Source organism: Paralichthys olivaceus, chromosome 18 (genome assembly GCF_024713975.1).
Source record: "Paralichthys olivaceus isolate ysfri-2021 chromosome 18, ASM2471397v2, whole genome shotgun sequence".
Classification (NCBI taxonomy): domain Eukaryota; kingdom Metazoa; phylum Chordata; class Actinopteri; order Pleuronectiformes; family Paralichthyidae; genus Paralichthys; species Paralichthys olivaceus.
Window position 1 is genome coordinate 3,330,007 of NC_091110.1, and position 12,823 is coordinate 3,342,829.

At 39.4% G+C, this 12,823-nt stretch overlaps 1 protein-coding gene across 1 annotated transcript; it reads right to left on the bottom strand.

Annotated features, from left to right (window-relative positions):
- Positions 1–141: 141 nt before the first annotated feature.
- slc25a1b (slc25a1 solute carrier family 25 member 1b) lies at positions 142–10,295 on the bottom strand. Its single transcript, XM_020082399.2, has 9 exons — positions 9,848–10,295; positions 6,011–6,118; positions 4,431–4,530; positions 3,364–3,502; positions 3,110–3,194; positions 2,745–2,849; positions 2,530–2,645; positions 2,368–2,441; positions 142–1,740 (listed from the first exon to the last, which is right to left on the bottom strand). Exons 1-9 carry the CDS (start codon positions 9,957–9,959, stop codon positions 1,626–1,628), a joined length of 954 nt encoding a protein of 317 aa, XP_019937958.1. The 5' UTR covers positions 9,960–10,295; the 3' UTR covers positions 142–1,625.
- Between the last annotated feature and the right edge of the window lie 2,528 nt (positions 10,296–12,823).

A 12,823-nucleotide genomic window follows, 5' to 3' on the forward strand; every position in this document is an offset into this window, starting at 1 on the left:
TGTGGAGCAAAAACATTACAGCCATTGGAAATGTAGAGGGAAAATACTTAAAGAACAAATACCACAAATGTGTACTTCTGTATAGTTCTTGAATAAATGTATTCAGTTACTTCATACCACTGCTGAAATTAACACAACAAATTCAACAGTCAGATCCAATGTTTATTTGTGAGCATACATATCAGAATTGATTAGACTGAAGGCACAAGACCGGGTTCAGCTACAGGAAATATTTCACATGGAAATAATATGAAAATACCAAAGATGTTTAAATATCTGTGACATAAGGCAGGTTTAACATGAAGCTGAAATAGTACCTCAAAGTAAACATTGTGTATCCTAAATAAAGACCGTATGATGAGCAAAAAAAATTAATAAAATTAATTGCACTGCATGTAAACATGCCAGACTCACAAGCTCCAGTCTTTAACATGGCTTCTGAGCAGCAGTTGGCACATTGGGTTGTCAGTTAATGAAAAAGATAAAGGCAATTAATATCGAAAAGCGAAAAAAAGTCTGAAAAAATCTTGGAAGGCACTATTAATAGAATTCCTCAAACAGGCATCTCCATGTACTAAAGGCTATTTGAATTTAGAAGCATGAATTCATATTAGCAGTTACGGTGAATCGAGACAACATTAACATCTCAGATATACCATACCTCAGATGCTGCCTCGAATGAAACATTTGGCCCCAGCGCAGTGTTTGCACTTGAGTACATTCATTAAAAATATCTAGTGACTATGTACATACAACATTTAATCATTCTTAATCTGAAAAGATCTCAAAATGAATCATAAAATACATAGGCACTTATCAGTCTAGTAAGTTAATTAATTCAAATATTTCTGCAACTTCAAAGTGAACCACGTCTTTACACCACCTCAACGGCTGTTCTGTGGAAAATGTGCATTTCTAAATGTTAAGTATATGCAATATTAAAACGGCATCTTTCTGGATCCTACAATGTTAAAAACTGTGATTTAAGGCATTTAGTTCTTAAAGTACCTTAACCTCTGCAGCAGTGATATCTGGAGATGAATTATTCAGATCAGCGTTTGAACGAAACTGTGGTTTTGAAAAGCCTTTTAAAAACAGGAAAAATCTAAATACTTGCGTATAAAGAGGGCTTTATCTCTATCTATATCTCTGGTATAATCTCTCATTTTCAAGTATAATTTCTTTGTCGATAGTGTCTGAATCACATTATGTCAGGTCGTGTAATGTTCTTTGTGATAAACTGAATTCCAAGAACTGTAGTTAACTTGAGAGACTTCTTTTTTTGTTCCCATTAACCTTTTTCTCTAGTCAAGCAGATCTAAATAAATGCCCCGTTGCTTTCCCTGAGCTCTTAAGGAACTTTACCCTTCTGAAATTTAAAAGAAATGAAGAAGTGTGAGTGGTGATTCTGCAATCTGGAGCTTATTTCATGCAGATGATGCTTCCACTTAACTGTGTTATAAATAAAATCAAGAATACATCAATCCCTTTCTTTCTGAAAATCACTCGGAGGTAGACATTAGAACCTAGAAGCAGTGTTAAAGGAGAATGTTTTGGGACTCGGCCTGGTTGATAATGTGGATGGCCTGTCCTAACACTTCTGCTTTTGTAGCAGGATGTACGTTTCAGTCCGTCTTCCAAACAACGTTCAGGAACTTTACGACTTCCTCATAGATTATGAAGACTATGGCCACATCCATGCACACCCGACCAAGCCGAGGGACGGTGCCTTTGTAGAACCTGAACAGAATACACACAGAGAGAGTGAATACACGAAACGTAATAACATTCAATCTTCAGTATCTTGCTACTGTCAGATTCTGGTATTGATGAGCTTCTAGGTATATATTAGTTAGTAATAACAAATAAAAATACAATAAGGTAGGTACTGAGGAGCATTTTACTGTTTTGATAAAAATATTTCAAAATATGAACTTCCTGTAGTTTGAGCTGAGATTTATTTGTCTGAGCTTCTCATCTAACTCTCAGAAAGAGATCAAATCAGTGTATTTCCCAAAATGTATGAATTACTCCTTTGATTCATACTGTTCAGAATAAATGCAGTTACATTCTGGTTCTCTAGTTACACAGAGTTCAAATTACTGCTGGATTATCAGTGTGTAAAGAGTGTGTATACTAGTGCAGGTCAACTGGACTTGGTTGAGTTTTCACGTCTCATCAACGAGGCTTCTTCAGTATAAATTTATAGTATTAGGTCAAATCCAAATTACCGAATGAATTATTATCAGTGAATTATTATCAGGGTGTTTCCTGAGGCATCGGAAAATCACTGCGAACTACATAAACGCAGCCAAAACTCAACATGCAAACTGTACGTCTCTATACATAATATCCATGTGAACTTACGCCATTGGTCCCTCATGCTTCATGATCTTGGTGGCACAGTCCATTGTGCTTTTGTACTTGTGAGCTTCAAGTCCCTGTTGATAGATGAACATACATACGTTAGTCGCTATGCACACGTTAGAACTTTGAGATTATGGGAAGTGAATGTGTTCTTCAACCAACCTGCATTCTGGTTTTGATGACATCCAGGGGAGTGTTTCCAAACACGCTGGCAGCACCAGCGACTGCTCCAAACGATCCGGTTATCAAAGGGTTAATGGCTTTGTTGGGGTCATCCCCTTTGGAGTTAATGAAAAATAAAATATTATTCTTTGATTACATCATTCGGTTGTATGTGTTGATTATGAAGATGAGGAACAATTTATTCACTCACTCACCTTTGTACCAGTTCCTCAGGGAAGTCATGACATAGAAGCGAATGGCCTGGTTGGAGCCTTGCTTCAGTACAGTGGCTGTTAGGCCCTGATAGGTCCCCTTCAGTCCTGTAGATACATCAGTACTATCAGTGCTCTATAGAATGCATATCTATTTTTACTGTCAGTCACCAGTTCTTAAAGTGAAGGACTTTTCAGATGTAATGAGGCTGAGGAAAAGTACAGTATCATTCTTTAAATAATGGTGGCGATGACTCAAAGAACTTGACAAGTTATTTCCTTTATTCCTGTAAAACCATGATGCAATGGAAAAAGAACAGTAGGTGGCAGTATAATGCAACTGACAAAATAAGAAAAGCCTTCCTCACCTTGGGTTCGAATGATCTCTCTCACCCCATGGAAAAATCCCTTGTACTTTGGGTTGGCTGATGTCTGGTCATGGATGAATTTGACCTAAAATGACACCAGAAAAGTGATAAAATAATTCTGAAAGGAAAAAATTCAGAGCAGAATAAAACTGATGGCTCTTAAAACCTGTAACTTGCCAGCTTCTAAATGCATATACTGTATATGCTATTAGAAATGTTCAAATCCACATCTGATATATGTTGTTTTCTTTTACCTTAACTGTCTCCATGGGACAGACGACGAGCACGGCTTCTGCAACTCCAGCTCCAAGGCCACAGAGGAATCCTCGCTTGCTGTCTAGTTTGCCGCTCTCATCACGCATCTTATTACTAAGGAACTCAAACACCCCAAATCTGTAGAAAATAATAAACAATATAAACATGATTAATAATCAAAAGTAAAAAATAAAATGTACCAGCTTCTAACAGCATACTCTTAATAAAGAATCTATAATTTGTCGTAGCTTTATTAAAGCATTTCATTATTTCATTTTAGATCCGACATAAGACATTAGTGAGACTAACTTTTGTGTTACCAGGATGTGAAAATTGGCTGGATTGTTGAAATAAACATGCACAACTGCAGACTGGATAAATTATCTGAAAGCATTAGCATTTATTAATTTTGCCATTATAAAATTGCCATTAGAGCTGAAATTATTAGTTGATCAACTGACTACATTTTATTTTCTTCAAGTAATGGGCTGATGTCATAATATACAGGTTAACTTATAATGAATGCAAATGATTATTAATGAATTGTAAGGATTCTCAAAATCACCAGTAAATATCTTATCAAGCACTTAATAATTTGAATACAAATTATTAAGTGTCCCTGCAATTAGCAAATACTTTCAAAAAACAGTTTATCAACAACTAATCTGTCTAATTTCTTAAATAAACTGTGCTTAGAAAATTGTCAAAGCTGTGACAGTCCAAAATATAAACAAGTTCAAAATAAGGTGATATAATACAGAAAAGTAGCAGTTCTTTTCATTTCAGAAGCTCGAGCAAGAAAATGAAAAACAGAAAACAATTTATCAACTATGAAAATTGTTGCGGGTCAATTTTCTGTCAATCTCTGCTCTTGAAAATGTTTCAGGATGATTTGTTCCAAAGTTGTGTAAATGTAATAAATTATTCTTTGCATATCTAGCATCCACACTGGATGTCATAATGGAGGTATAATGGAAGTACATTATTTACATAAGGCATGGCTGATCTCCTTATGAGGTGTTGGTTTGTGCCTGCACATGTGTGTAAGGTTGTGTGGTTGCAGTACCTTACAGCTGCTTTAGGTATAGAGCCATACAGCAGAGAGCTTAGACCTCTGTACAGACCCCTCACCCCATGACCGTTCACCGTCTGCTTCACACAGTCCCCTGTGAGGACAAGGGAGACGGGAAATAAACAAAAGAGGACAGAGGTGAGATGAAAAAGAGACAAGGATAAGCTACAAAGACAAAAACACTCATTTGCAGCATGGATATCAAAACACTCCTGCGCTACTGCCAAGAAAAGAACACACAGTGAATATAATCATTAGCTGCATTGTTCAAATAATCCTACTATAACAGTAATTTTTCTAAAGGTTAGAGTAGTGAATTTCTGATTCCAATATGTATCTACTGGAGTCTGAAACGAGTCCTTCATACTGAGTCTCCACAGACAAATATGGTGTGTGCCAAAGTTCACAAGCTCTTATCGAACAGATCAACACCAGCTTACGAGACAAATACACATGTGTTCATTCACGTTTGCTCTCAGAACTGCAGTAACACAATGTGTAAACTTACTAATCATGTAAAAATGATTCTGTGTATCTCATGTACCTAATGATAGATTGGTTTCAGGGCGATGTTGTAAAGTATTCATTCTAACAAAAATAACAGCTGTATCACATAGCTCTAGATTCAATTAATTAAAAATAAATATTAACATGTGCATTCTATTAGGGAATCCCATCATAGTTTTTGGTCTAATGTATGAAATAAGTAAGCATGTGTGTGTGGACATCACTTAGATGAGTAATTGTGATGACTAGATGAGAAGACTGATTCACTTCTGGGATCTGTTTGTTACTGGTGAGCCTAGCATAGCATAGCATAAAGGCTGAAAGCATGTGGAAACAGCAAGCCTTGTACAGTTCAGGTCCATGAGGTCCATGAGGTTACAGGGCCTCCAGCAGATACTCCACACAGTTACTCACCTGCTTAGAGGTATTCCACCACATGACAACTCATAAAACCACACATTAAAGCTTTTTGAATTTTCTTTTTTTCAAGAATATTAAAGATGCTGCTAGACTTTTTGAGTCTCACTGTTTGCCTGACTTCTTGTCTTTATTCTAATGCTGCCTTCAAATGGAACTTGTGAGCTTGTGGTTACTATGTGAGGAGTTGTGTACACACGGTGTAATGCAGGAAATGCAAAGGCATAATGTTAAGAGGATAAAAATGTGGGGATTATATCTATTATACTCTTGAACTCCAAAATTCCTTGATTGTGTATATACCACAAAAGGGGGGCATACCCACATTGAAGGCAGTACAAGCTAACTTTCTCTTGGCTTTATCTCACAAACAGGTATAAGACTGATATCAATATTCTCATCCAACTCTACTCAAGAAAGCCATCATGTTTTTTTTTTGCCTTTAAGGACATTTTGTCCCCATGAAGGACATCTACAGATTAACAAGATATGAAGACATTCTGCTAGCGTTCTGTGGTATCCCATAGTGTTATATTTCTATTTTTTCCTATTCTAAAATCACCAATATTGCCATCATATGCAGTAATAGGGATGAAATCAAATCTTCTTCAAATCTAGTCAACTAGTTCCATTGACAAACGTAAACTCACCGATGCCTTTATATTTGGGAGGATTTGCCTTTTCGTCCAGCTGCAGTTGTGTTTTAACGTACTCTGTTGGGAAGGTGATGCAGATCTCGATGCCTCCTGCAATCCCACCTGAAATAACAGCGAAGAGAACTTTCAGCACAGATTGGTTTCAACAAAAGAGTTAAGAAACATAGAAAACCTGCACAAGCAAGCATGTGAAAACTGCATCAACACTCTGAACCACTGCAAAACATATAAATATTGTGCATATTTATTTATATTTATTTGAATAATATTCACTATCACCACTAGTAAAGTATGATTTACTAATTCACTATTAATTTCTGTTTTTATATGAAAGAGCCAATACAACTTTTCTGTTGCAAGAAATCTTTAAAAAGCTAAAATTTGATTAAATAAAATTAAAAAAGTAAATTAACTTAATACATAAACCGGTGGGTGCAGTAAGACACAGTTGAAGTTGATGTCAGCGAGGGGCACATTAGTAGCTACAGCACGTATATACACCAGTTCCACCTTAAAATCCTGGCTGTCACACATCTGCCGTTCAACAGCGAGCTCTCATCCCTGCAGCTGATTGGCTCGGCTGATCTCAGCGTGATTGTGCCCACAGAACCTCCCCTCAGCCCTGACTCGACTCAACTCAAGGGGGTGTGTAGGCTCCAGAGAACATAGTGTTCACCATATAACACTACAACCACACACAGCAGCCATAAGATGATGGTGTGATCCCTCGGATGGGTGGTGTAAAGAGGGCATGGGGAGGGGGACATTAGCTTTCCTTGAAAAAGTGTCTCAAATCGTCCTAATGGCCCATCTAAAAGACAGCATTCAATGAACTGGGCTATGCTTATACAGGCCCTGACTAACAAGTTGGTGTTTAAAAGAACATGCATTTATGCAGAAGTGGTAAAAGACTGTAGATGGTTACGTTTTTAACATGTATACAAGCCTGAATTCATTCTCACACACTGTTGATGTCTTTCACATGCACTCTGTCCACTAAACAATGTCATGCAGAGAAATCCAACACAACCCTGGTTTCCAGACTACATTTCGGACATGCAAGTCAGGCTGGTCGTGCACGTGCAAGCTCAAGATTACAGGCTGGACGGCTCAACCGAGGTCCTAACAGTGCTGGTTATGACACACCCCAGCTTTCGATTGGTTAGAGACCGGGTTCACAGCTGTGGTTACGAATTAAACCTGGATCAAAAACACAGTTCACACCATCATTATGTGCAAACATGCCTCCAAGAAGTACCTGCATTACGTCCACGTGTTCTGGAAAAAGATATAGAACCAGTTTAACAAGTCCAACATGTAGGGACAGTTGAACAGGTATTTTAAGAGAGAATTTGGAAAGACGGATTGGCTTTTTTCTACTGTCTTTTTTTAAGACACAAAGGTAGGTCATGGTTCCTACTGCACTTTTCCTGCAGCGATGAGTCTAATGGCATATTAACATGCTCCTCACGTTAATAAGTTACCTCCTGCCTCTGCCTGTTGCACCGCCTCTTGCCTGAATAATGCAGAGGATTTGTTGGACCCAGTTCTCTGGACTTTATCCATAGGTCATGTCTGAAAACTGCTTTATAGTCAGGGTTACTGCTAATAAATCACTTTTCTAACTCCTGTAGGTCACTCTGCATGTCACAACCTAATGCCAACTTAAAACCATTTCTTACCACCAACCATTCACTTATTTTTGCCCGACATGTTCCTGCTATATGATGTTGACAACTCCCAAAAGACTTCCTGAGTTTTTGCTGCAACTTGAAGTGGCTTTTGCATGAATTTTTCAAGTCTGAAAGTTTTACGATTATTCTGTCACCACATAAATGCACGTCAATTGTTTACAATGAGAAAGACCCGTGTTTGACACAACTTTATCAAACATGTACTTTTTTACATTTAACTTACAAACAACCACAACAGAGCCCACGCCTGCCATGTAATAACCTTTCATTTATGCTCTGAAATGAAAAAGAAGTGAAATGAAATTGGGTGAAATTATACTTGCAATTGCTATGGACGAAATAAATCCTGTAATTTCCCCACAAGCTTGATTTCACGCAGTTTCTCTCATGGCATTTTGGGACACATTCTCGTTACTTTGCTTCAGATAGGCTAGTTGTTTCCCCCTGTTTCCAGTCTTAATGCTCAGCTAAGCTAACATTTACTCCCCAACCAATTTTCACATCTAAAATGATCCCAAAGAGCAAATGATCATATTTTCTTTCCAATGAATTGCTTTGTAGATTGTGAAACATTCATGTGTACAACAAAGACAACCTGTACTGTAAATAAAGATGACTCCAGAGTTTACTCCCACCATAATAGCTGTGTTTCTGTGGGGATTGGTGGTGTCATTAAGCTTTAGCATGTGATCCAGCTACTCTCTTGTGACTTGCTCGTAGCTGCCATGTCATCCTGTTAGCTCACACTGCAACCACAGAGAGCTGTAGTTATTTTTTCACAAGATTGGGGTTTGCATTTCAGGCTGAACACACATACTGTATCATTACACGAGAGACAGCTTGGGAAATCATCTTGAATTTTTCTCTTTGCAAACTCTCCGGAGCTGAGCTTGTCACAGGCATGTTGTTACCCAGGTGAACGAGTGCAGGGGCTGACGGAGCAATGTGCTTTGTCATTGTGGCTCAGGATTCATGACCTGGGCCTCTGAGCACAAACTGTGAGGGCATGAGGTCAATAAAAAACCAACTGCTGACAGTGATATATGTAAAAGTACAGTGAACACGTTTTTTTTGTTCAATGTTCAAGAATGAAAACGTCGTAGATTCAGCCATAGTTTCAGCCCTTTCTCACGTTTCCTAATGGTGTTGTAATATTATAAATAATGATTGTCCTGCAGTACATACTGAGCTCTGTCACTGATTGACTAATGAGACAGGCCGCCAATCAGAGTTCATTTTTATCAGGTTTCTTTGAAAAGGCTCTGTGCTAAAGTCTACAAGTTCCAGGAGCTACCAGACCGTCCGCCCTCCAGTCACAAACTAAAGTTTACTAAAGTTTGTCCTGGCAGGTTTAGCAGGACCAATGGATGAAGACACATGTTGTTCATTCAGGAATCTGGTATACAATTAAAATATGATCTGTGGTGCAATACGACTTTGTTGAAGTTTCCAAGTTAACTTAGTTAAACACATAGAATGCAGTTAAATCCCCTTTTCACTATTATACCCACCAAAGTGTGCAATATATCAATGATATGGAGGAATTTGGATATTTAGAATCATTTGCCTATAGTGCCTTCATTTATTTATATCACTTTTACAACAATTCCAAAAAATGGAATTAAATAATCATTAAAGAGATTAACTGAACCTGGATGTATAGGAAAATAGAGTTAAGTATCGAGATAGTATAGAAATGAATGTAATATTCATATATTAAACGTACGAACATAGCATAATATAAGAGGTGTCTGGTACTGGACCTTTCAGACTGCTATGTTCTAAAAACACATACAAACACAACATCAGATTAGTCATGAATGTTTTTAACTTTTGAAAGTGAAGTTGTAAACATTGAAAGGACACGGAAATCTCCGAAACACCCTTGCAGCCCTGCAGACGCCCTGCCTTTCAGACATCAGGGTGAACTGCATTTCTCTGTCGTTTAGGCTTCGCCCTTTATCTCTCCTGCCTGCTGTGCACATTCCTCTCCGATGCTTTTCAAATCAGAGAAACACAGCGCTGCAGCTGAGGCCTGTGATCACATCTGTACGCACACATTTCAGCCTTTTGCATGTGGAGGCACAAAGTTTAACAGCTGCTCCTGCGAGACAAACACACACAGAAACTTTGTTACCTGCCAGGATAGCTTTTCCAGGGTGGGTGAACTTGGCTTTACTCGCCGGAGCTGCAGCCGCCAAACACCGGGGTCTGTGGAACGGGCTCACGAAGCCTGGTTGTCCGGACATGACTGCTAAACGCTGGCCAAACTTTTGTTGTCAACACGGATGTGCACGGACCAGCTCAGCCTTCAAGCGCTTGTCGTGCAGTCCGCGTGCAGGCGCCTCGACGCGGACACTCAGCGAGCAAACAGGCGGCGCTGACCATTGGACCCTCAGCGCTGCTCTGTTGTTAAATGTACTTTTGACAGTCAAGTTATCATCACAGTGCAAACACACACACACATACACACACACACACACACACAGGCTGATAGCGTCGAGTCAGTGTTCATTCAGGGCGGAGCTGAGCGCAACCCCCCCCCCCCCTGCCGCAGCCCAACACAGAGAGCGCCATGTTTGTCACTAACATTTAAGGAGGACCGGCGACTCTGCTCGTTGAAAAACTCCTGCACCCTTTAAATGCAACACGTGTTCTGTGGGACCCCTCTCCACTGCACTGACAGAGTACATACAATGAAAAATTTACTTCATGCTACTTTCTACTTTCACTTTATTTCAGATGCAAGTATTTGGCCCATTGTTTGTACTCAACCATAATTATATTACAACTTAAAGGTCCAGTGTGTAAGATTTAGGTGAAAGGGATCTATTGGCAGAAATTTATGTAGAATAATCCTCATGATGTTCATCAACATTTGTGTATCAGAACTTCTCCTAACAACTTCTCCTCACCTCTCCACCTTAGTTAGCCCATGTCCCATCTTCTCAGAGACCCTTTGAGGGGCCCACCTTCTATGTTAACCAGTAGAGACTAAATAATCTACTCCACTAAAAGCAGCTGTTGAATATTATTCAAGAATATTTTTGCTAAATTAGTGCATAAGCTTTAATATTTAAGGTACAATTTGCTAATTATTCTTAGGTACTTTAACTTAAGAAGAATGACAAGATCTCCCTTATGAATTAAATAGCTAAAAGGACAAGAGAAGTTTTATGATTCAGATGGATTGTCCACAAGGATGGCTATGACCATTTCAAGTCTTTGTCTGTAGCTGTGATCCAAGGTCTGACCCAATCCCACACATGCTATTTGGTGACTCCGCAGACAACCAGTGGCAAGACCCTGCAGGACCTAGTAAGATTCAACCGGTGGAGTCAAGGACTTCTCTTTCTACTCCTGTTGCGTGAGGCCACTGCGCAGAAGCTACATGGGGTGGCTGCAGAGGATGGCTACACAATGGCTGACAGCCAAGCATAACTCATCAGCTTTCCCAAAGAACTTGATCTCCTTGAGGTAAACAAACCTGCCAATGCATTGGTTTTGCATGTTTTGGATCCAGTTACTTCTATGCTCACTTTGACAGCCGTCCATAGCATCCAGGAATCCAGAACTAGATTGCATCTTTACCAAAAGCTGGCACACATGTTGGATTCTGTGAGGCAGAGAAGCAGTTTGCAGTGTTCTCAAATGTAGAGCTAATGTTGGTGTGGGCCAATCAATTAGCTATGTAAAGCATTTCTGGCCCTGTCTTGTGATCATCAGCAGCTCCTGGCCACAAACAAAATACACTCTCATTTTAACCTTCCCACTGCCCCTCATGCGGTGAGAACAACACTGGATATCATGGTTGGTGCACTGCCTCGTCAAAAAAACTCCTCCACTGAGCCATGTTGAATTGTCAGCAAACATGATCCTGTGACTCCTAACTGCCAGCAGCCTGATGGAAGTAAGCTGCACAAGGGATGAGTTGCTGGCAGTGGAAGTACAATCCATGATCAAAATACAAATGTAGTGATTTTAGTACAGACATGACATCTTGTTTCTGGGAAAATAGTTTTGGGTGAACACGTTGCAGTTAATCAAAGTCAGCCTCTTTATTGAAAAATGTTTTTGCAAGAGAATTGATATCATAATGATGGATCACATCATTACAAAGTGAGGGACACTTCAGTTTTTAGATATTAGGCTGCAAGGTTTTGTGGCTGAGTGTGGTTTGTAGACAATAAACAAGCTGATCCTGACAAGCTAGACTGGTTCTGAAAGATTCCGGGTGAAACGTTACTACCAAGTTAATTGATGTTCTGGCAGAACGAACTGGTTCATTTAATTTGCTGAGACTTGATGAAAAGAAGAATGATTGCAGTTGTGCAGCAGCGTTGGCGGGTGATACTGAAAACCAGGAACCAGGCCCAGCCAGGAGCAGCACTCAACATGGGGACAGAGCAGACACACACATACCACTGGACTGCACAAAACAAAACCCAAAGTCCACTATCTTGACTGACTGATCTCATAACGTGTTTATATCCACACATTCAGATAATGTTATTGAAAGTTACCCTGTGTTCTTTTTCCCCCTGCTGGCCAGTTGATGGTTGGACTCAATCAATCACATTTTATTTTTCTAACCCCTATTCACAACTTAAAATTAGCCTCACAGGGCAAATTCAAGATAGAGGACATTTATGTTCTGCCTGATGAATTAAGTGGATATACAATCAACATGCTTGGGCAGAAGGGGGATATTGGAACAGTGATCCAGTGCGTACGATTAGACACCAAGGAGAAGCCTGTTATGCCTGGATAAAACAAGAAGGTCTGACTTGGTAGAAAAGAGATTTCATTCTTTTAAAAAACAGAGCACTTATGAAATGTCAGGTATTTTAAAAGCTTTCTTTTGATGATTTAATAGAGAGGCGTTGTGGCCCACTGCATCCTTCTGAGAATCATGGAATTACACAATAGAAACCGCATGACTCAGACAGCTCTCAAGACTGTAGCTAGTGCATTCAGGAATCAAGCCAGACAACATAAAGTGGATAAATCGTCAGCTACAGCCCCCAAAATGAACTGGTTGGTGTTGCTGTTATTTTCTCCTAACTGTGCCTTGGCACAAAGATTCAGCCCATTGATTATGAGGAGACAGGGA